Source organism: Sus scrofa, chromosome 2 (genome assembly GCF_054392235.1).
Source record: "Sus scrofa isolate SSC_HxYL_T2T_F1_AM1 chromosome 2, Sscrofa_HxYL_maternal_Yorkshire_Landrace_v2.0, whole genome shotgun sequence".
NCBI lineage: Eukaryota > Metazoa > Chordata > Mammalia > Artiodactyla > Suidae > Sus > Sus scrofa.
In genome coordinates, this window is record NC_139384.1 from 14,829,231 (window position 1) to 14,854,404 (window position 25,174).

The 25,174-nt window shown below is 38.8% G+C and overlaps 3 protein-coding genes across 3 annotated transcripts; all 3 read right to left on the reverse strand.

Moving 5' to 3' along the window:
• Positions 1-5,024: 5,024 nt before the first annotated feature.
• LOC146405156 (olfactory receptor 8H1-like) lies at positions 5,025-5,972 on the reverse strand. The gene has a single exon (XM_085015167.1). It carries the CDS (start codon positions 5,970-5,972, stop codon positions 5,025-5,027), a length of 948 nt encoding a protein of 315 aa, XP_084871293.1.
• Positions 5,973-13,926: 7,954 nt separating this feature from the next.
• LOC146405157 (olfactory receptor 8H3-like) lies at positions 13,927-14,874 on the reverse strand. The gene has a single exon (XM_085015168.1). The coding sequence runs from the start codon at positions 14,872-14,874 to the stop codon at positions 13,927-13,929; it is 948 nt and encodes a 315-aa protein (XP_084871294.1).
• An 8,546-nt stretch (positions 14,875-23,420) lies between these two features.
• LOC146405158 (olfactory receptor 8H1-like) lies at positions 23,421-24,368 on the reverse strand. Its single transcript, XM_085015166.1, has one exon. The coding sequence runs from the start codon at positions 24,366-24,368 to the stop codon at positions 23,421-23,423; it is 948 nt and encodes a 315-aa protein (XP_084871292.1).
• Between the last annotated feature and the right edge of the window lie 806 nt (positions 24,369-25,174).

Genomic DNA, 25,174 nt, shown 5'->3' on the forward strand with positions numbered 1-25,174 from the left:
GCATTTCATGTGAATCATAACATGTAGTATCATGAGTTTTGCGACCAACTTATTTCCTTATAATAAAGGTTTAAAAGTTCACTCACCAAAGCATGTATAAGTACATAACTTCTTCTAACTGCCACACTATACTCCATTGCGTGGATACACAACATTTTGTTTATTCCTTCGTCATCTGATGGCCACTTGTGTTATGTCTACTCTTTGGCTATCATTCATCATGCTTATGAATATTTTCATGCCAGTGTTTAAGTGAACTTCTGCTTTCAATTATCTCAAGTAGACCCTGAAGAGTAGACCAAGGCCCAGATGGTTTCACTGAGTTCTACCAAACATTAGAAAAAAAAAGAAAGAACCAACCTTCTCAACAATGCAGAAGAAGACAACATTTGGGAAATAAGAGACCGAAAACATAAAAGAAAGAGTTTCTTGTACTACTTTTGTGAAGAAGGGCCATTCACACACCCTAGTCAACTGACGTCTTCCAGTTTATAATCAAGGATACTTTTTTCTTTACTGAGTCACTCTGCTTCTGAATCCCATTGTTACCCCATGATTACCTGTACCTTGGCTATGACAGTTCTCTCTGCAGAACAATACCGTCATCAGATAAACTGTTATTTCTTCTTCTTCTTCTTTTTTTTTTTTTTTTTTTTTTTTTTTTTGTCCTTTCTAGGGCCGCTCCCATGGCATATGGAGGTTCCCAGGCTAGGGGTCCAATCGGACCTGTAGCCGCCGGCCTATGCCACAGCCACAGCAACGCGGGATCCGAGCCATGTCCCGACCTATACCACAGCTCACGGCAACGCTGGATCCTTAACCCACTGAGCAAGGCCTGGGATTGAACCTGCAATCTCATGGCTCCTAGTCAGATTCGTTAACCACTGCACCACGACGGGAACTCCATAAACTGTTATTTCTTTGGCAGAATTATTCCTTCTGTGAATAAGACTGTGCCTGTATGTTTGAGAAGATTCAGGTAATATTATCAAGATCACACTGTCTGCTATCACTATTTCTAGAGCATATCTGCAAGCAACATACACTTTTCAACAGCCTCTGGTATTTTACATAATGCTTTATTTAATATAATAAAAAACTCTCTTTTTTCAATTCTGATAACTGCAGTAAAATCCTGTAGAAAATGTCCTATCATAAGGTAACTATGAAGAATATGAACACTAGAATTAGACTATCAAATATGTGCTGCTTTTTTGACCAGTGGAGTGTTGGTTAACCAGTTGTTTAATGTTAGTGCTCTAGTTTCAACACCTGTAAATTTCAGCATTCAGAAACCCGTTTTGAGGCATGGATCTAGATGCTGCAGCTACAATGCTGACCAAAGTAAGCAAACATCCTGCACTCATTAATCTTACTTGATAGTGTGGGGGGTGGCAGACAAGAAACAAAATGCATTAGAAAAATATGTCGAAAAGGCAGAGATGGAGATAAGTGTTATGGGAAAAAACGAAGCATGATGGGGAAAGGAAAGTGGTACAATTTTAAATACAATGGTAAAGATGTCTTTACCAAGAAAAGAGTAAGGGGAAAAAAAAAACATGCAGTTGTCTATGAAAAGGAAGTTTCAAAATGAAGAAGAGAGAGTAGCAAAACTCCAGGCAGTATGCAGACTAATATGCCCGGAAGAGTAAAGATGGCATGAGCTCAAAACAAAGTCAGTGTGATTGAGAGAATAATGAGTGAGTTCATTGCAATAAGCCGTGGGGACAAGATCATTTTGGACCACTGAGCTCTTGCAAAAGCTTTCATTTTCACTCTTCGTGTGATGAGAAGTCTTGCGGTATTTGTGAAGCACATGATAATCCAATTTATTGTGCAACACTCCTGCTCTGGCTCTTCAGTTGACATTTGGATTCTACAGGGAAAAGGCCAATCAGAGACAAGCCAGGAAACTGCAACGATACTTCTAAGACTGAAATAATGGTTCCTTAGGTCGAGGTGGTAGCAGGAAAAAATGTTGACAAATAGACTCCAACTTCATCCTGTGTTTTGAACCTACATGTTATGCTGATAGATTGGAAGTAAGATGTTTGAGGTAAAAAGAAAATTTCAGGATCATTTTTAAGTCTTTGCCTGAACAGTTAGAGAGATGCCCTTCCATTACCTCAGATGAACCTGTAAATATTGCTGGTGCCTACCTGCAGGTTATCTTGTGAAGCTAAAATATGCTGGTTAAATATCCTAAGCTTTTTGAATATAGTCTGGCATGTGGTAAGTGAGCAGCAAACTATGATACTGCCATTGTATCTAAGACTTATTTGGTAGTAAGCTTAACCATTGCTGTTTTTAGCATGCTCCGGTTTTGTCTTATTTTCTATCATAGTTTTACTAAATAGCATTTTGGTATGGCACAATAAAAGCATATTCTATTTTAAATTTATTCAGAGTATATGCTCCATAAAATAACAAGGAATGTTCACGGCAAACAGAAATACTTTAAATCTTTCATATTGCCCATTGATCATAGTACACATGTAAATGACATTATATGCATGGTTTCTAAACTGTATAGTAAAGAGGGTAGGGTAGTCAATTTAATTAGGTTTTAGTTTAAATTAATTATAATTACAATTTTATCAACTTACGTTTTCCACAAAATCATAGAATCTGTTGACAATATTTGCCCACGCAAACACACAGGAAACATTTCTAATCACAGAAACAGAAATAACTGAAAGTAAGGTAAAAACATAGTTTATAAAATACAGTAGAAAAATGAAAAGAGGAATTCCCGTTATGGCGCAGAAGAAACAAATCCAGCTAGGAACCATGAGGTTGCGGGTTCCATCCTCAGCCTCGCTCAGTGGGCTAAGGATCTGGTGTTGCCATCAGCTGTGGCGTAGGTTACAGATGTGGCTCAGGTCCTGTGTTGCTGTGGTTGTAGCGTCAGCCAGGAGCTGTACCTCTTATTGGAGCCCTAGCCTGGGAACCTCCGTATGTTACTGGTGTGGCCCTAAAAAGGAATTCGCCCTTAAAAAATTAAAAAAAAAAATTTAAAAAGTGAAAAATGAAAAGAGCCTATAAATATATAAAACAACCTAGTGCTTATGCAAGATGAGAGAAGAGACAAAAAAGCATATTATTAAATTATTCTAAGCCAAACCCAAGAGCAATAAGTTATAAATAGAGTCTAAATAACCTGGATGAGTTCCCATCATGGCTCAGTTGGTAATGAACACAGCTAGTATCCCTGAGGACACAGCTTGGATTCCTGGCCTCCCTCAGTGGGTTAAGGATCCTGCATTGCTGTTGCTGTAGCATAAGTTACAGCTGCATCCCTGATTCTACCCCTAGACTGGGAACCTGGCAACCTCCATATGCTGTGGATGTGGCCTTTAAAAAATACCAACATAGATAAACAAATAAATAAATGGCAGAGAAAATTAAAACTGGAATTTCAGATTATGTAGAAGAAAATATTTGGGGAGTTCCCTTGTGGTGCTATGGGTTAGGGATGCAGCCTTTTCATAACTATTCAAGTGGCCTGGTCATAACTATTCAAGGACAAGTTTGATCCCTGGCCTAGTAGCTTTCACATGTCTCAGGCCTGGGGGAAAATAAAATTAAAATACAGGAAATTTTAGCACTCAATCTGACTAAAATGTATGAGTGGCTGCAAAATCTGAATTCAGTATAAATTTGTAGCTTTACAAGTTGTCTCTGTTAAAAAAAATTAGGACTAGTGAGTCAAGCATTTAATTCAAATATTTATTTTAATGGTTATAAAAACCCATAGAATACAGGAGAAAGGCAATGATTTTTTAAAAATACACATAATTTCAACAAAGCAGCAGTTTACTGAAGACTTGTTCACATATCACAGAAAGTTACCGTAGCCACCAAAGAGAGAACTTTGCATGCAAATTTTTAACATGATGAATTTACAAACATTTCAGACCCAAAGCATTGCAAAATGCATCTCGAGTTTTTACCATATATCAAGAGCACATTTACCTTAGGTAGCAATTAAAAAGGAATAGAAAAAGGTTAAATTTGTAAGTTTATGTAGAAAGCTACAAAAAAGTACATAGGAAATCACAGAAATATCGCTAATTTATATAATGTGTATGCATATACATATAGCTATCAATCTAGACAACATACAAAGCTAGTGATAAATGTTAGGGCATTTCTATTAACTTAAATTTTTCAAAAATTTCCAAATTTCCTCCAATGTTAATATATAGCACTATAACTCCAAAACTAGGAAATGCTGAATTGTTCCTCAGCTGTTTGTGTGTTTATCCCTTAAATCAAACCAAAGTAATTTATAAAACACAAGTGAACATTCTTTAAGAAAAAGTCATGGAACGCAAAAAATAACACAGGCATGCCAGTGTTGTCATGATAAGGACCAGCAATTCTTAGTACTGCCTTAAATGCCTTACAGTTATCATCTGATGTAATCTTTATTGTATGTATAATGGACATGGAATCATTATTTATCTTCCATAGTTGAGGAATCCTGAGACTAAAAGTTTCAGGGAGCTTTCAAGGGTTTTACAGTGAAAAGGGTAAATTCTGGACTGTTTGGTGTTGCTAATCACCCAGCTATATTGTGCCTTCTTAAAATGAATGAAATAATTCCTAAAACTTTTATCATTACTCCTCAAATGGAGTTGTTTTCCATAATAAAATTCTATGATATTGGAGGATACATAGGAATTTGTATAATAGTTTTAAAATGACAATTATATTTTTTCATTTTGCAAATCAGTTGCCCTTAAAAATATGTAAATTTAGACCATAGCATTAATGTGTTTCAGAGTTTCCATATATATTATGGATTTCTGCAGTCAGATGCTCAACCATGGAGCTATAACCCCTACATGGATTTCTGAAGGCATATTCCTGGAAATAAAAAGATCATCATTGGTCAAGCAGTGATGGCTCACCAGAAAACAAACACATAAAGGAGTCAACTGTTTCTGGAAAGGGACGAAGGAATTACACCATAGGGAAGAGAAAAAAAAAAAGATGAAATCAGAAATTTAGTATCACTGTCATTTTAATTGCCTAGAGCCCACTGTTTTCTGCATGACTCTAATGAAAGCATTTTTCACTTCTTTGTTTCTAAGACTGTAAATGAGGGGATTCAGCATGGGGATGACAATAGTATAAAAAACAGAAGCCACTTGATCCCTTCCCAAGGAGTAGGACTTACTTGGCTTTAAATAAGTAAATATCATAGTGCCATAAAAGATGGTGACTCCCAGGAGGTGGGAGGCACAGGTAGAGAAGGCTCTTTGTTTTCCCGAAGTGGAAGTAATTTTCAGGATAGTAGACAGGATAGACACATAGGACACTACTGTTATGGTAAGAGACACCGCCAGTGTGGATCCAGCTAAAATGAATATCATTATTTCTATGCCTTGTACATCAGTGCAGGACAAGGCTAAGATTGGGGATGTGTCACAGAAAAAGTGATGGATCACATTGGAGTCACAGAAATCCAATCTGCTCATGCAAAGCACATTGACAAACGAATCCATGAAGCCAATGAAATAAGATCCGAAAACTAGGGAGCAGCAGCTTCTTGTGGACATGACCACTGGGTAATGCAGAGGATTGCAGATAGCTACACGGCGATCAAAGGCCATGGACGAGAGGAGAAAACATTCAGCGGCAGCCAAGAAAACAAAGAAATACATCTGGGTGAAGCAGTTCATGTAGGAAATGTACTTGGTGGATGTCAGTAAGTTCCCTAAGGTCTGAGGGGTGATGACAGTTGAGTAACTGAGGTCAAGGAATGACAGGTGGCTGAGGAAAAAGTACATGGGGGTGTGAAGCTGGAGATCCAGGTGGATTATCAGTATCATCCCTACATTGCCCAGCAGAGTCATCAGGTAGATCAGGAGAAAGAGCATAAACAGGATCCTCTGGACTGCTTCTGAATCTGTCAGTCCCAGAAGGATGAAGTCAGACACGTGTGTGGCATTCCTTCTACCCATAGGGTCCACCTGCTCTAAACTGTTGAGAAATCAAAGTTGATGCTTAGCAGGGATGATTTCAAAACTGTTTGTGTTTATACAAAAGACAGGACATATTTTAATTAGTTTTGTGTTTCTTGAAAGTGATAATACGAGCAATTTACAGAGTACAAAGAGAAAAATTTTGCTTTGATTGCCAAATAGAGAAATCGGTATACAAGTTCCCGTAGTGGCTCAATGGAAACAAATTTGACTCACATCAGTGAGGACACAGGTTCAATCCCTGGCCTCACTCAGTGGGTTAAGGTTCTGGAGTTGCTGTGAGCTATGGTGTAGGTGGCAAACGTGGCTTGGATCTGGTGTTGCTGTTGCCCTGGCATTGGCTGGTGGCTACAGCTATGATTTGACCCCTAGTCTGAGAACCTCCATATGCTGCAGGTGTGGCCCTAAAAAGACAAAAAAAAAAAAAAGATAGAAATAGGTATAAATTGTCATTTGGCTATAATTACAAGATAATATATTGGATATGTAAAATATGCATGACACCATTCTGAATGATTCCCTTTATTAAAGCATTAAGTTTCCACAAATTATCACACCATAGGTAGTACCATTAGCCACATATTTTAGATGAGAAAAAAGGTCACAGAGAATTTGGGTAACTTATCCAGAGTCAGAACCATCCGAAATATTATATGTTGGCTCTGTCATGTTTTGAAGATACATTGACTCTAGAAAGCATGCTTATGACAACTATGTTCCCATTTATAACTAACTTCAGCAAATCAGAGGAAAAAAATGCTAGACATATAATAAACCATGACAGTGAGTGTTAATAGGGTGTATTAAAATGATAGACCGCATGTTAGTATTAGTTTCCAAAAGTTTTGATTTCCTACTCTGACCATTCATAATCAAAGTTCTTCCAAAATTATATTTCTAAAATATGCATATTGCTTGGAGATCCTGATTGCATCAACACTGTATTTCTAGTTCCACAAGCCCTGGCATTACTTAAAGTAATGTCAAAACAGTGTCTATAATTCTATTCTTCCATTAATGTTCCAGTTTTAACTGATTCTAAGGAAAACCTTCTAACTTTGAAAGTACTACTTACCAGGAGTCAAAACGGGTGCAAAAATATTGTCTGCCCATATTGTCTTTTTAGCCATAAGTCAACCTCAAATTTTGGTCACACAAAAAAAGACATGACTGTTTAAGTACAAATTTTCTGTAATATATTTGTTTTCTATGAGATAAATTCTTTTTAAATTTTGGTGTTTTTATTTTCCTTCTGAGGAAAACAAACAAACAAACAAACAAACCTAGAAATAGTGTTCAGCTCCTGAACAAAGGTAAAATTTGCCAGAAAGCTATGTCTAAAATGAATATCAGGCATCATCTGTGTATGTAAGAAGAGAAGAATTTGTCTGGCCATTTGTCATGTGAATTCCAGGCTACCTTATATACTGGGGATTGAAGGTAATGCAACATTCGGTCATCCCTGTGGACCCGTTTCCAAGGAAGATTACTTGGAATGTTTCCAAGGACAAAAGTTCAAGGACTCAGTGTAGTTCTGCTAGGTTCTGAGAAGCTCCTTGTCTTTTTCATTTAGTAACCACACAATGAAGATCTAATGGCTTGATCCTCCTTTGTGATGTCTAATAGATGCCTGTGATGGTAGAGGAACTCTTTCTAGGGAAATACATAATTATTCTAGGAGTGAAACCTTTAGGGATGGAATGATACATTTTTCTCAATGAAATTTTATATTGAAATGCGTGATACTATATAGGAGTAAATATGTTGATTAGAAACAAAATTAGATACAAAAAATGCAGTGAATATGAAAACAATTCAAAACTGTTGAAATATTTCTCTCAATTTTTTTTGTTCACAAAATGTTGATTATTATGCCTCTTGATTTACATAATTCTTGGAATACTGTTTCTTCAATATTCATCCTCATCTCATATCTTCTCATATTTCAATTTCATAATATACTATGAACAATGATATCTTAGCCTTTGATAAAACCCATAATTTCATGTATCATGCATTGACTGAGACCCCGTAATGAACTTCCCTCTAGAAGTGTTCCTCTGATGTTAAAGATTTTATTGAGAATATTTATCTAAGAAGGGAAGCAAAGGGAGACTGAAAGAGGCATAGCCTGTGAATCAGATTAAAATATGATAATTGAAGCCAATTAAAAAGGACCCTTTTATGAATTAATTTTGACAATGCCATACCCCCATGATGTTACTGGAAAGATGTTAACTGGATCCTGAGTTCTTGTTCACAGAGCGGAAGGATGAACTTAGAGAACACACATAGGCAGCAAACAAGCAAAAGTCCTTATTACAGGAAAGCAGTTAGCTCCCAGCACAGACACTGGGGGGATTGGGGGAGATCCACCCTTTCTATTGTTTTATGGAGGTTTTAACCTCTTAAGGATGGGGGTACCAATGTGGGGTCCTGCTGTCAGTTCTTTTCCCCATTGGCCGTGCCCGGTTTACCTATATCAGTCCTTGTACAGTAGGGATTTTAGAGTCTGGGTATGCTCCGTAAGTTTTTCGGTCCTTTTGCTCTTCTTTCCCCTAGACATAAGAATGGTTAACTCTTTGTAGTCTTTTGCTAACGGTCAAATGTATAGGTCAGGGGTTAATTCCCACCTTGACATGCAACAAATGTACTTTCAATGCTTAATCTTCCAACAGGCAAAGCCTGTTTGTCTTGATTAGTTCTTACAAATCTTAAATGATGGACATTAATTAGGGAATATATCCAAGCCCATGTTCCTGCACTTAACGACCCGAATGATTATTCTGCCCCAGTCACACACATATAGACACATACAGACACATCAGAGACCTCATAGTTCCCATTCCAAAGTTTCAGCCATGAATCAGGAACAACTGGGTAAAACCATCACTTACAAAATAGACCGGATTTAAACTGGGTTTTTGGCAGATGGAACCAATCAATGTTACCTGTCTACATGGTTAAATCTCTTTTTATTAATGTTTATGGAAAAGCCACAGGATTTTTATTTGTCCCTGAGAATTTAACCTCCAAGTTGTACCTCTTTTTCTGAAATTTGTATTTGAAAAAGATGGTGGAGATAAGGATTTTAGAAATTCCTCCTGGAATGACTTAAGGTGCATCTTAAATTGCACTTTGAGACGTAAATATTCCCTTAAGGCCACAGAAAATCTTTCCTTAATACTTACAAGACTCTTCTCTGTTATTACAGGCCTTAAGGTCATGTCAAGTAAGACTAGAAAAGGAGTTCATGAGCCCAGTTCTAAGTTTTGTAGTTTTGTCTGTCAGGAGAGGCCTAGCTTATGAAATGGACTACAAGAATTGCGTCTCCTTTACTAGTCTGGACTATGTTAGATTTTCTGAGGGAGGAATGCACAAGGCCAAATTGGTAAAGCAAGAGATTTTTTCTCCTTCTTGTCTTTTAGGGCCACATCTGCAGTATATGGAGGTTCCCAGACTAGGGGTTAAATCGGAGTTACAGCTGCTGACCTATGCCACAGCCAAGCAACACAGGATCTGAGCTGCCTCTGTGACCTACACCACAGCTCACAGCAATGCCTGATCCTTAACCCACTGAGCAAAGACAGGGATCAACCCCACATCCTCATGGATCCTAGTCAGGTTCACTAATGCTGAGCCAGAGGGGATCAGAGGGGGATGGGCTGAGCTCAGGATGGTGCCAGCCCTGACTGTGAGTAGGTGCTGGGCTTATAAAGGATCTGTGGTGGGACTCCGTGGTTGGAGTTCATGGCCAGAACTTGTAGCACAAACAACAAAGAAGGAGGAGAGGAAGGTCAAGGAAGGGGTAGGGGGTCGAGTCCCATGACAGAGGGCAGTTAATCCTTGTGGGTCGTTAATCTATGCAGGCAGTAGTCTTCAGCAGGCCATTGTTTCTTGCTGCCCAACTTGAGCATCCATAGTCCTGGAAATGGCGTAGCTCTTGTGCTGGGCCAAACCCAAGTCTACAGCAGGTCTCCAAGGTGAACAGCAACATTTAGGGGGTGAGGGGGTCTGTCTCCATCCTCCTGGGAGCCTGTCATTTTGGGTGTATTTCCTTATAACCTCCACCAACATGGCCTGAAAAAGAGTGGGTTTTCAACAGGTCCCTGTGTGGCTTCCCTGTGTTTATTATAATTGACAGAATTGATGATCTCCTTCTTCATGTCCTCTGTAGACATGTCTCAGGCCTGGAGCAGGACCCCAATTCTGGCCTTCTCTTCATGGGTATAGCAAGTAGCTAGAACTACATGAGTGTCTTGTCAGCTCGAGTCCAAGGCTATGGCAAGGGCATGAAATTATTTGGTTAAAGTAATAGGATCCTGGCTAGTGGAGCATAGATTATCCTGGATATGAGAGATCTGACATGGAAAGGGGACGTGGACCTGACAGTTGTTAGAGCCCCAGCCAAAGAAGGACAGTTGACTGGAGCAGTGAGATCTCAAGCAAGATTTATTGACCAGCACTGAGCAAGAGGAACTCAGAGCCCCCCACCATTGCGAGAGAATCAGGTTTTATAGGCAGAGGGTCATAAGCTAAGATTTGTAGACCTGGGATGGTGGTTGAGGTCATGGTATAAAAATTTAACTTTCTCCTTGGGGCTGTCTTTGTCCTTGGGAAGTCAACCACTTCATGAGCTTGGCTGTTTTTCCTGTGGAGGCCTGGCAAAGTGGAGACAGCAGGTCTGGGTCTGGGTGGGTCAATGACCCACCCAAACTTATTCTTTTTCAGGCCTTCATTTCAGTTTCCACCTAAGAATAGTGTGTACGTCGCCATTAATGACGTCCATCAGGGGGAGTATATTGGGTTTGACAGGGGGATGGGTGTGCAAGGCTGCACATGTAGCGTATGGAAGTTCCCAGTCTAGAGGCAAATTGGAGCTACAGGTGTCAGCCTACACCTCAGCCACAGCAATGCAGGATCTGAACTGTGTCTGCGACCCATACCACATCTCATGACAACACCGAATCCTTAACCCACTGAGCAAGGTCAGGAATTGAAATGGCATCTTCATAGATACTAGTCAGGCTCATTACCCCTGAGCCAGAGCAGGAACTCCAGGACAGACTTTCGACTTAGTTTGAATGGGAGTATTATGTTGGGCTATGGAAGGGGTGGAGGTATCCCATACTGTGGGTGAAAGAGTGGAGGCTGGGAGAGGTCATTTATCAGATTCTGGAAGAGTAAGAAGAAGGAGGAAGGAGGAGTCCGTGCTGGAGGTAGGAGGATACAGGTAAGGGAGGCTCTGAGTTTAGACAGACTACATCTGCACAGAATTGGGGTTAGGCACATGGGTAGTATCAAGAAAGAGTGACTGCAGGGCATTCCTAATAAAGAGACAAGTTAGGTAAATTCTCTCTAATGGTGGGAAATTAAACCATCAAACCCCACAAGGGAAACTGGAGAGGAGTGTGTTTGGTCTGCAAATTCAGGCGGTACAGGCGGTGTCAAGTAAGTGGCCATCTTATTAATAAGAAAAGATATTGGCTTACCTGCCACAACCAGAGTTACCATGGGCTCCAATGGAGTGAAAGGCATGGGGGCATGGGGACCCAGGGGTGAGTGGGTTGTCTAAATGACATGGATATCAGAGAAAAACATAAGTCATAGTAATTTTAAATGTTATTCATATATAATATGAGTGTTTTAAACTATTTAGAGGAAGATAATGCATATTTAAAAGATTTGAATAAGTTAATTGACAGTTTGGAATTAGAAAAATTTTTTTAAATATTCAGCTCCTTAAAGGGAATTCAGAATTTAGCACTTTATTTTAAATATGTAAAAAGTGTTTAAGGAAAATAATCAAATGTAATTTTACAAAGAAGAAATGCAAATTAAAAAAATTATAATTATTGATTGAACAAAACTAGCTACAAAAATTTAAACAAAAAATTTCAAATAGAGGGGAAAAATAAACATATGTTCTTGTTCTTATATACCCTTTAAGTAGCAGAGAAAATGACAACTGCAATTTTAGATTATATAAAAGAAAATATTTAGGGAGGTCCCTCGTGCTGCAGTGTGTTTAGGATCCAGCCTGTCACTGCAGGGGCGTGGGTGGCTGCTGTGTCACACGTTTGCTCTCTGGCCCAGGAGCTTTGGCATCACTCAGGCCTGGCAAAAAGGAAAAATTAAATTAAAGGATAATTTAGCACTCAGTCTGACGAAAATACATGAGTTGCCTCAAAATCAGAATTCCTTGTAAATTTGTAGCTTTACAACTTGTCTCTGTTAAAAAAATTGGGGCCAGTGAGTCAAGCATTTAATTCAATCATTTATTTTAGGGATTATAAAAACCCATAGAATGCAGGAGAAAGGCAATGATTTATTTAAAAAACACAGAATTTCTGGATTTCCCATTGTGGCACATCCCAAAGGAATCCAACTAGTATCCATGAGGATACAGGTTCAATCCCTGGCCTCGCTCTGTGGGTGGGGGAACCAGCATTGCCCTGAGCTGTGGTGTATGCCCCAGACATGGCTAGAAACCTGAATTGCTGTGGCTGTGGCATATGCCAGCAGCTGTGGCTCTGATTCTAGCCCTAGCCTGGAACTTCCATATGCCACAGGTGTGGCTCTAAAAAGCAAATACATACATACATACATACATACATTAAATAAATAATACATAAATACAATATTAAAGTAAATAAATGAATGAATAAATAAATAAATAAAATACACAAAATTTCAACAAAGGAGCAGTTTAATGAAGCTCGTTCACACATCACAGAAAGGTAAGGTAGCCACCAAAGAGAGAACATGGCATACAAATTTTTGACTTGATGAATTTACAAACTTTTTATTCATTTTGCATTCCTTTGCAAAGTGAGTCTTGAGTTTTTCACATATCCGAAGAACATATTCACCTAAGGTTTCAATAACAAAGGAACTAAAAAAGGTTAAATTTATACATTTATACAGAAAGCTACAAAAAAGTACCTAAGAAATGATGGAAATATTGCTTATGTATATGATATGTACACATTATGCATATAACTATCAATCTAGACCACTTACAAAGGTATTAATAACAGGATCTTTCTATTAACTTAAATTTTTCAGTGTTTTCCCAATTGTCTCCAGTGCTAATATACAGCACTCTACCTCCAAAACTAGGAAATGCTGGGTTGCCCCTCAGCTGTTTGCTTGTTTGTCCCTTAAATCAAACAAAAGTACTTTATAAAACACAAGGGAATATTCTTTAAGAAAAATTCATGGAACATTAAAAATAACGCAGGAATGCCCGTGTTCTCATGATAAGGACCAGCTCGTCTTAGTACTGCCTTAAATGCCTTGCAGTCATCATCTGATGTAATCTTTACAGTAACTCTACAGACCTGGAATCAGTATTTATCTTCCATAGTTGAGGAACCCAAGGCTAAAGTTTCAGGGAGTTTTCAAGGCTTATACAGCTAAAAGGGTAGAAGATCTAGAATCTATATTCTAGAATGTTCAATTCCTAATCACTCAGCTAAATTGCATCTCCATAAAAACCAAAGAAATAATTCTTAGAACTGTAATCATTATTCCTCAAAGGAAGCTTATTTCCAAAATAAAATTCTCTGATATTGGAGGATACATGGGAATTTGTACGATAGAGTTTAAAAAATGACAATTGTAATTTTTCATTTTGCAAATCACTTGCCCTTAAAAATATGTAAATTTAAACTATAGCAAATATGTTTCATAGTTTCCAAATATATTATGGATTTCTGCAGTAAAAAGCTCAATCACTGAGCTATACCTCTTACACGGATTTCTAGAGGAATATTCCCGGAAATGAAAAGATCATGTTTGGTGAAGCAGTGATGGTTCAACAGAAAACAAACACATAAAGGAGTCAACTGTTTCTGGAAAGAGACCAAGGAAATACACCATAGGGAAGAGAAATAAAAATGATGATGAAATCAGAAATTTAGTATCACTCTCATTTTACTTGCCTGGAGCCCACTGTTTTCTGCAGGACTCTGATGAAAGCATTTTTCACTTCTTTGTTTCTAAGACTGTAAATGAGGGGATTCAGCATGGGGATGACAATAGTATAAAAAACAGAAGCCACTTGATCCCTTCCCAAGGAGTAGGACTTACTTGGCTTTAAATAAGTAAATATCATAGTGCCATAAAAGACGGTGACTCCCAGGAGGTGGGAGGCACAGGTAGAGAAGGCTCTTTGCTTTCCTGAAGTGGAAGTAATTTTCAGGATAGTAGACAGGATAGACACATAGGACATTACTATTGTGGTAAGAGACACCACTAGCGTGGATCCAGCTAAAATGAATGTGATTATTTCTGTGTTTTGTGTGTCAGTGCAGGACAAGGCTAAGATTGGGGATATGTCACAGAAAAAGTGATGGATCTTGTTGGAGTCACAGAAATCCAATCTGCTTATGGAAAGCACATTGACAAAGGAGTCCATGAAGCCAATGAAATAAGATCCGAAAACTAGGGAGCAGCAGCTTCTTGTGGACATGACCACTGGGTAATACAGAGGATTGCAGATAGCTACACGGCGATCAAAGGCCATGGACGAGAGGAGAAAACATTCAGTGGCAGCCAAGAAGATAAAGAAATATGTCTGAGTGAAGCAGTTCATGTAGGAAATGTACTTGGTGGATGTCAGTAAGTTCCCTAAGGTCTGAGGGGTGATGACAGTTGAGTAACTGAGGTCGAGGAATGACAGGTGGCTGAGGAAAAAGTACATGGGGGTGTGAAGCTGGAGATCCAGGTGGATTATCAGCATCATCCCTGCATTGCCCAGCAGAGTCATCAGGTAGATCAGGAGAAAGAGCATAAACAGGATCCTTTGGACTGCTTCTGAATCTGTCAGTCCCAGAAGGATGAAGTCAGACACGTGTGTGTCGTTCCTTCTACCCATAGTGTCCACCTGCTCTAAACTGTTGGGAAATCAAAGTTGATGCTTAGGAGGGATGACTTCAAAACTGTATTTAGATGAAAGACAGGACGTATTTTTTATTAGTTTAGTGTTTCTAGAAATTGATAATAAGAATGTTTTTCACAGTTCACAGAGAAACATCTTAATGTGATTTCCAATTATAGAAATAGCTTTATATTGGCATTTTAAATATAGTAATAGCTAATATATTAGATATATAAAATATGCATGACACTGGTCTCAATGCTTCCTTTTATTAAAGCATTAAGTTTCCACAAATGTTCACACTGTAGTTAGTACTATTAACCACATAGTTGAGGTGAGAAAAAGGTCACAGAGAATTTAGGGAACTTATCCAGAGGCAGAACTGTTGTATGCTGGGTACCATTTTTCCAAGATAGATTGACCCCAGAGAGCATGCTTATGATAACTATGTTCCTATTTAGAATTAACTTCAGCAAACCTGAGGGAAAAAAATGCTGGATATGTAATAAACAATGACAGAATAATAGTTCTAATCCACCATGTGCTCTCTTTTCATTTCCAATATTATTTAAGATGAATGATAAACAAATTTCAAACTTCTTGGATGTCAGTACATGTATTAAACTGATAGAGCGCATGTTAGTATTAGCTTCCAAAGTTATGATTTCCTCATTTGACCACTCAAAGTTAAAGTCCTTCCAAAATTATATTTCTAAAATATGCATATTGCTTATAAACCCTGATTACCTCCACATTGCATTTCTAGTTCCAAAATCCCTGGCAGGATAGTGGATAGTGTCAAAATAGAACCTGGGGGAGTTCCCATCTTAGTGCAATAGAAACAAATCTGACTAGTTTCCATGAGGATCCACGTTACCTTCCTGGCTTCACTCAGTGGGTTAAAGGATCTGGCTTTCCCATGAGCTGTGTTGTATGTCACAGGAACGGGTCAGATCCCACATTACTGTGGCTGTGGCATAGGCTGGCAGCTGTAGCTCCAACTTGACTCCTAGCCTAGACTTTCCATATGCCACAGGTGAGGTCCTAAAAAAAAAATACATATATATATATATATATATATATATATATATATGTATGCAGGCTTATTCTTCTGATAATGTCCCAGTTTTATCTGATCCTAAGGAAAATCTTCTAACTTGGAAAATCATACTTACCAGGAGTCTAATTTGGTGCCCAAACTGTCTTCCCATATTGCTTCTTTAGCCATATATGAACCTCAAATTTTGGTCACAATAAGACATGAAGACTACTTAGGCAGAAAATTTCTGTAATATTTTTGTTTTCTAAGAGGTAATTTCATTTTAGTTTTAGTGCTTTCATTTTTTCAGAGGGGAAAAAATCAACCTAGAAATTGTGTTCAGCTCCCGATCAAAGTTAAAATTTGCCAGGAAGCTAATGGCAACTATGTCAGGGATTGACTGTGTATGTAAGCAGAGACAAATATGTCTTGCTGATCATCCTAATGCCAGGGTAATGCCAGGGGTACTTCATATACTAGGGACTGAAGATAATGCAATATTTGGTCATCCTTGTGATACCTCATATACTAGGGACTAAAGATAAGGCAATATTTGGTCATCCCTGTGGACCGGTTTCCAAGGACGTTTACTTGGAATGTTTCCAAGGACAAAAGTTCAAGGACTCAAAGTAGCTCTGCTAGGTTGTGAGAGGCTGCTTGTCTTTTCCATTTCCACACAATGAAGACCTAATGGTTTGGTCTTCCTTTGCCAGGTCTAAATTGATGCCTGAGGCAGTAAAGAAACTCATTCGAGGGAAATAATTACTCTAGGACTGAAACCTTCAGGGATGGAATGATACATTTTTCTCAATGAAAGTTTTATACCTAAGTGTGTGGTACTATATAGCAGTAAATATGTTGATTAGAAACAAAATCAGCATAGAACAACATGCAAAGAATATAAGAACAATTTAAAACTGTTGAAAGAGTTTGATACGTATCTGTCAATTCTTTTCTTCATAAAATATTTATTTCTACACCTCTAGATTTACATAATTATTAGCATTCTGTTTATTCAATTTCCATCTTCATTTCCTATCTACAATTGCATACTCTACTATGAGCAATGCTATCCTAGCCTTTAATAAAACCCATAATTCCATGTATCATGCATTGACTGATACGTCATAACTAACTTCCCTCTAGAAGCGTTCCTCTGATGTTAAGGATTTTATTGAGAAAATTTGTCTCAAACAGGAAGCAAAGGGAGACTTTAAAGAGAGATAGCCCATGAATCAGATTAAAATGTTATTGTGAAGGTGAAACTGGACTCGGCCCTGTGGGGCTCCTGGGTACAAGAGCATTTCTGTGTCTCCCATTTCTTGCTCTTAGGAAATGGGCCTTGTTCAGCCCCCATGACCTTCCCTGAGTTCCTGGGGACAGGTTCGGACAGTTGCTGATCAGGGAAGGAAGGAACAGTCAACAACAATAGTACATACAGCCTTGGGGCAGGAGCCTGGTTCTCTCTGAAGGCATACACATAATAATAGAGTCATCTTATACAACTAAGGGAAAAGTGATATTCCTTATGCTTCTTTTAGAAATGAATGCTTTAAAACCGAACAGCTTAGGAGTTCCTATTGCGGCACAGTGGAAACAAATCTGACTCGTATCTAAGAGGATGCGAGTTTGGTCCCTGGCCGGGCTCAGTGGGGTAAGGGTCTGGCATTGCTGTGAGCTGTGGTGTAGGTTGCAGCTATAGCTATGCTACAACCCCTAGCCTGGGAATTACCATATGCTGTGGGTGCAGCCCTAAAAAGCAAAAGCAAAATAAATACAATACCATACAATACCATACAATTGAACTGCTTAGAGTCCTTCCTTGTCCTTCTCTCTGACTTAATTGCACCCTAAACACAATCACCAGTCAGCTAAAGATTAGGCACCCTGAGTGTAATTGCCTGTGTGTTAAAGATTATTAGCACATGATGTTTTTCAGGAACTTTCATAGATGGTTTTAATGTCTGATCAATATGCCCTTTTTGCAAGGACCGTTATTCTAGGCAATAACCCGGAAGACCACCGTCGTGAACAATCTCTTGACTCCAGGTTTGATAGTCGACTAAGCTTCCCCCTAAGAAAGAAGAATCCATGTTTGTCCCAACCGTGATTCTATCTGAAAACATTTTTTTTTCTCCTTTTTACCCTAAAACTCCTTGCAATTCTATCCAAGGGGTGGTGGGGGCACAGTCTTTCAGGCATTAGCCTGCTGTGACCCTCCTTTGCCAGGCAAAGCAATAAAGCTATTTTTTCTTCTTTACCCAAAACTCTGCCTTTGCATTTCGATTCAGCACCAGCAGACAGAGGGCCGAATTCTGGCAACATAGCGAGTTCCTATTGTGGCTCAGCAGAAATGAATCCGACTAGTATCCATGAGGATGAATGTTCAATCTCTGGGCTCCTGCAGTGGGACAGGGATCCTGTGTTGTCATGCTGTGGTGTAGGTCACAGATACAGCTCAGATCCTGTGTTGCTGTGTCTGTGGCATAGGCAGGCAGCCATCGCTCAGATTTGACCTCTAGCCTGGGAACTTCCTTATGTTTTGGGTGTAGTTCTAAAAAGTGAAGAAAGGAGTTCCATCATGGCTCAGTGGTTCGTGAACCCAACTAGCATTCATGAGAACACAGGTTAGATCCCTGGCCTTGCTCAGTGGGTTAAGGATCTGGCATTGCTGTGAGCTGTGGTATAGGTCACAGACACAGCTCAGATCTGGTGTTGCTGTGGCTGGTAGCTACAGCTCCGATTGGACCCCTAGCCTGGGAATATCCATATGCCATGGGTGCAGCTCTAAAAAGACAAAAGACAAAAAAAAATATTTAAAAAAATTAAATTTTAAAAATGTGAAAAAAACATATATATGTATATTACTGTGAATTTTTCATTAATTCATGATATTGAAATCAGTATTCATGGAAATTTAAAAGTGGCTCTTACAGGAAGTTCTGTTCACAGTCCAGAATTTCAGGAGACAATCTGTCAAAGTGGAGAAAGGCGCTCCTGATGTAGGTATGATCAAGTTAGTGGTGCTGCAAAAGGCTTGTTTGGTGATTTAAAAACCAGCATAAGCTTTTGACTGTTAGGTTTGCTGAGGGAGGAACACACAAGGCCAAGTCAGTAAAACAAGGGAGCTTTTTAAGGCATCCAAAAGGAAGGGATGGACTGAGCTCAAGGACTCCAGCAGCGACTTTGAGGGGATGCCAGACTTATAACGGATACTTGGGTGGGAGATTATGGGGGGAATTTGTGGCAGGAGCAATCAAAAGAAGGAGGGGAATGTCGAACAATTCAGGGGAGTGGTAGGAGGTTTGAGTCCCAAGACAGGGGGCAGTTAATGTTTTAGGTGGTTAATTTATGCAGGTGGTTGTTTTTCAGCAGGCCATTGTTCCTCACTGCCCACCTGGAACCACCACATTCTGGGGTACAAGTGGAGGGCTTTGGTGCCCACCCCCCTGGGCACCTATCATTGACAGTCGGTAATGTTAGGTTCCTGAACACACGAGGCCAAGTCAGTAAAGCAAGGGAGATTTATTAAGGCAGCAGATACAGACAGGCTGAACTCAAGACAGCATCAGCCCCGACTGTGAGGAGGGTCATGGTGGGACTCTGTGGCCAGGGTCTATGGAGGGAACTCGTAGCAAGGAAATGAAAGGAAGGTTACATGATAGGGGAAGGGGTCAGGGTCCAGTCCCAGGACCTAGTGCTTGTGGCAGGGAAGATTACAGGGGAAGGGAAAAATAAGAAAAACGAGAGATGATGGTTAGGGTCCTGGTCTCAGGACCAGAGAAATGCAATAGCAGGGGATGATATCTGGGGGCTGTCTATCCTTATAGGTAGTTATTCTTTACAGTTGTTTCCCATGGATGGTTGTCTCTTGCTGTCCAGCTCTAATGGCCACATTCCCAGAGACGTACCGTTGAGTCTCTCATTTGGTCTAACTTCCAGATTTACCTGCTACAATCTCAAGAGAATGGAAGAAGTGTGGGGGAGCTCCTTCCATTCTCCTCCGAACCTATCATGTAAGTTTGGGACTTAGACCAAATGAGAGACTTAGTGGTCATTTTCAGCGTAAATACCACCTCAATAACCATGGTGATTGCAAAATTACCAGGAGCAAGTTTTTCCTGCTCAATGTCATCCCAGTATTGAAACTCATCTTGTTTGTGTTTAGTGTTGTTTGGATTTCAGGCTATTCTTATACCACTTATTGTGTCATGTTGAAATGGAATCCACCTAAAACCAAGTTCCTCTGAAGAGTCTATGATTAACCCCCTTATCCACATAGTTAGTGCCTTTCTTCCCCCAAACAGGTTCCCTTCAAGATCAAGGTTTATCAATGAAAAATGGAACTGAAGCCCAGCAGGACCCTGTGAGGCCCTCCAGGGGTAAAAAGCCTTTCACATCCCCAGGTTCTGATTGGTAGAATAAAGTCTTTTCACCTCCTAGAGCTTCCCTGAGGTCCATAGGACATATTCAAAGTGTTGCTACTTAGGGGAGTGAGGAAATGCAGAAAGAGACAATAGTGCATCACAGGGGCAGGGTCCTGGGTCCTCCTCCTGAGATTCATGAAACCAATGCCTAGTGAAAGGCTTCCAGGGCAATGGTGACAGAACCCTCCTGCTCTTATCGCCTGAATGTTGCTGTTCACCTTGGAGAACTGGTGCAGATATGGGTACTGCCAGGCATGAGATTTACCCACACTCCCAGAAGGTGGATGTTCCAGCTGGGCAGTGAGAAACAAGGACCTGCCTTGATGAACCACCTGCAAAGATTAACTGCCCTCTGTCATGGGATTCAACCTCCACACCTCCCCTGAATTATGTACATTTCTCCTCATTTTTATATTTTGTCTTGCCACAAGTTCCCACCATAAAGCCCCACCACAGATGGATTAGAGGATGTCGGGACTAGAATAGAGAAATCAGTAATGATGATTGATAAAAAAGGGGAAATATTTTTAGGTATTTGGCAGAGAGGGTCCAATTCATTGGATTTCCCTAATCCAAAAAATAGTTAGATAAATTAAAAGAGATAAACCTAGGATTACTTCTAGGTATTTAGCTTGGGAGACTGAGTGTTTGGAAAGGTATTTAAAATATTTAGGCAACAACACCAACAAAAAAATAAGGTGCAAATGGAAGTTTAGTTTAGAGGCATTGCTAAGATTATTTTCGAGTGCTGGGTTCTCCTAATTATGGAAATAGAAATAAGTGAAAGCAATGCGAAACACAGTTTATAAAAAAGATGTGAAAAATGAAAAGAGCCCACCAATATGTGAAATGACAAAATGAGAGAGAAGACAAAAATGCCTATTATTAAATAAATGCAAGCAAGAACAATTAGGAATAGCTGTTAATGTAGAGTCAAGACAACATGGATGTCAGAGCGAAGATATGTCATAATCATTTTAAATGGCATTTATATATAATAAGGTAACTACTACATTCATTAAGTAGAAGAAGATAATGCATTTTTTAAAGATTTGAATATGTTAATTGATAATTTTATTAGAGAAATAGTTTAACAATTTTAACTCTTCAAAGAGAAATCACAGTTTTGCAATTTATTTTAAACATTTTTATAATATTTAAAAAATAATCAAGTGTAGTTTTATAAAGAAAGCCATAAATTTCAAAAAATAAAAATGTTATAGTCATCACTGCTTGAATAAAAATAATCTAATTCAAGAGTTTCAACAAAAACACTCAAAGAGTATGAAAAGGGAAAATATTCTCTTAAATATTCTTCAAATAGCAGAGACACTAAAACTGCAATTCAAGATTATGAAGAAGAGGAGTTCCCATTGTGGCCCAGTGGTTAATGAATCCAACTAGGAAGCATGAGGTTTCGGGGTTTGATCCCTGGCCTTGCTCGGTGGTTAAGGCATTGCTGTGAGCTGTGGTGTAGGTTGCAGACTCATCTCGGATCCTGCATTGCTGTGGCTCTGTTGTAGGCCGGCTGCTACAGCTCCGATTAGACCTCTAGCCTGGGAACCTCCATATGCCACAGGAGCAACCCTAGGAACGGCAAAAAGACCAAAAAAAAAAAAAAAAAAAAAAAAAATTATGAAAAAAAAAAATTTTAAAAAAGGAAAGTATAAAACTCTGACTAAGATTTATGAATTACCACAAAATCTGAATTAAGCATAAATTCACAGCTTTACAAGTTGTCTCTTAAAAATATTTGAAACAAATGAGGAGAGTATTTAACTCAAGAATTTATCTTTAATAAGCATGAAAAACCTATAGAAATCAAAAGAAAGGCAAAAAATTTTTTTTAAATACAGAGACTTTCAACAAAGAAGCAGTTTAGGTTGACACATGACAGAAAGATAAGGTAGTCACCAAAGAGAGAGCACTGATTGCAAATTTTTAATGTGATGAATTTACAAACATTTCAGGTCTAAAGCATTGCACAATTAGAAGCTTGATTTTTCCCATGTGGCAAGAACCCATTCACCTTAGGTTTCAATGACAAAGAAATCATCGAAGGGTAAACATCTTAACTGTACACAGAAAGTTGCAAAGAAATACTTAAGAAAGGACAGAAATAAGGCTCAGGTATACATTATGTACCCATCACACGTAACTATCCATCTTGGCCACATACAAAGCTGTTAATAATTGTTGAGGGCACTTCTAGTCCCTTAAATTTTTCCCTCTTTTCCAAATTTTCTGCAAGGTTAATATATCACCCTCGAAATCCAAAGTGTGAAGGGCTGAGTTTTTCCTTAGCTATTCCTGTGTTTATCCTTTAAGTCAACCAAAAGTAATTTATAAAACACAAGTGAACATTCTTTAAGCCAAGTCCAAGGTGCATGATGCAGGGATGTGAGCTTTCTAATGCTAATGACCAGCATTGATGAGTACTACCTTAAGTGCCTTAGGGTCATTGTCTGATCTAATCTTTACAGTAAATCTATGGATCTGGAATTATTCTGTCTCTTCCACAGGTGAGAAAACTTAAGGCTTAAAGTTATTTTTCAGGGGTTATACAGCTAAAAGGGTAGCAGATCTAGAATCTAAGTCCTGAAATGTTTGGTTCCAAAGCAAGTTTTCATAATCACTCTGCTATATCATGTTTCCATTGGATAAATAAAAAAAAAAAATCTAAAACTATTATCATTAGTCCACAAACAAAGCTCTTTTCTATAATACAATTCTCTGAATTTGGAGGATACATGGGAATTTGTATGCTATGATTGAAAAGAGGACAATTATATTTTTCATTTTAAGAGGCCATTGCCCTTAAAAACATGTAAATTTAAACCATAGATTTCATAGTTTCTAACATTTCATAGTTTCTAACTGCCCTGTGGATTTCTGCAGTCAAATTCTCCACGAATGAGCTTTACCATCTATATGGATTTCTAAAGGCATATACCCGGAAATGAAAAGATCGTACTTGATGAAGCAAATGAAGGTACAGCCAAAAACAAATACAAAAAGGATGCACCATAGGGAAGAGGAAAAAAAATAATGATGAAATCAGAAATTTAGCCTCACTCTCATTTTAATTGCCTGGAGCCCACTGTGTTCTGCAGGACTCTAATGAAAGCATTTTTCACTTCTTTGTTTCTAAGACTGTAAATGAGGGGATTCAGCATGGGGATGACAATAGTATAAAAAACAGAAGCCACTTGATCCCTTCCCAAGGAGTAGGACTTACTTGGCTTTAAATAAGTAAATATCGTAGTGCCATAAAAGATGGCGACTCCCAGGAGGTGGGAGGCACAGGTAGAGAAGGCTCTTTGCTTTCCCGAAGTGGAAGTAATTTTCAGGATAGTAGACAGGATAGACACATAGGACACTACTATTGTGGTGACAGATGCCACTATTGTGGATCCAGCTAAAATGAATATCATTATTTCTATGCCTTGTACATCAGTGCAGGACAAGGCTAAGATTGGGGATGTGTCACAGAAAAAGTGATGGATCACATTGGAGTCACAGAAATCCAATCTGCTTATGGAAAGCACATTGACAAAGGAGTCCATGAAGCCAAAGAAATAAGATCCGAAAACTAGGGAGCAGCAGCTTCTTGTGGACATGACCACTGGGTAATGCAGAGGATTGCAGATAGCTACACGGCGATCAAAGGCCATGGACGAGAGGAGAAAACATTCAGTGGCAGCCAAGAAAACAAAGAAATACATCTGGGTGAAGCAGTTCATGTAGGAAATGTACTTGGTGGATGTCAGTAAGTTCCCTAAGGTTTGAGGGGTGATGACAGTTGAGTAACTGAGGTCAAGGAATGACAGGTGGCTGAGGAAAAAGTACATGGGGGTGTGAAGCTGGAGATCCAGGCGGATTATCAGCATCATCCCTGCATTGCCCAGCACAGTCATCAGGTAGATCAGGAGAAAGAGCATAAACAGGATCCTCTGGACTGCTTCTGAATCTGTCAGTCCCAGAAGGATGAAGTCAGACACGTGTGTGGCATTCCTTCTACCCATAGTGTCCACCTGCTCTAAACTGTTGAGAAATCAAAGTTGATGCTTAGGAGGAACGACTTCAAAACTGTTTCTATTTATATGAAAGACAGGACATATTTTTATTAGTTTAGTGTTTCTCAAAGTGATAATAAGAATGATTTACAGAATTCACAGAGAAAAATCTTAATGTGATTTCCAAATACAGAAATAGTTATAAATTGCCATATGGATATAAGCTAATATATTGGATATATAAAATATGCGTGACACTCTTCTTAATGCCTCCCTCTATTAAAGCATTATGTTTCCACGGACTATCGATCATACCACAGGTAATGCTATTAACCACGTATTTTAGATAAGAAAAAGGTCATAGAGAACTTAGGGAACTTATCCAGAGTCAGAACTATTATATGTTGGCTCTGTTATTTTTCCAAGATAGGTTGGCTCCAAAGAGCATCCTTACCATAACTGTTTCTATTTATAATTAAATTCAGCAAATCTGAGGAAATAAAATGCTGGATATGTAATAAACAATGACAGAGTAATAGTATTAATATACCATGTGCTCTCTTTTCATTTCCAATATTATTTAATATGTATGATACATAAATTTCAAACCTAATTGGACATTATAGGGTACATGAAAAAGATAGACCTCATGTTAATATTAGCTTCTAAGTTATGATTTTCTAATTTGACCCTTCAAAATCAACGTTCTTTCAAAATATATTTCTAATGTATGTATATTGCATTTCATACCCTTTTTACCTCAACTCTGTATTTCTAGTTCCACCCTCCCTGGCATTACTGAGGGTAATGTCCAA

Bases quoted from the DNA above. Each gene is read 5' to 3' on its own strand.
- LOC146405156 (XM_085015167.1), bottom strand. From the start codon at position 5,972: ATGGGTAGAAGGAATGCCACACACGTGTCTGACTTCATCCTTCTGGGA.
- LOC146405157 (XM_085015168.1), bottom strand. From the start codon at position 14,874: ATGGGTAGAAGGAACGACACACACGTGTCTGACTTCATCCTTCTGGGA.
- LOC146405158 (XM_085015166.1), bottom strand. From the start codon at position 24,368: ATGGGTAGAAGGAATGCCACACACGTGTCTGACTTCATCCTTCTGGGA.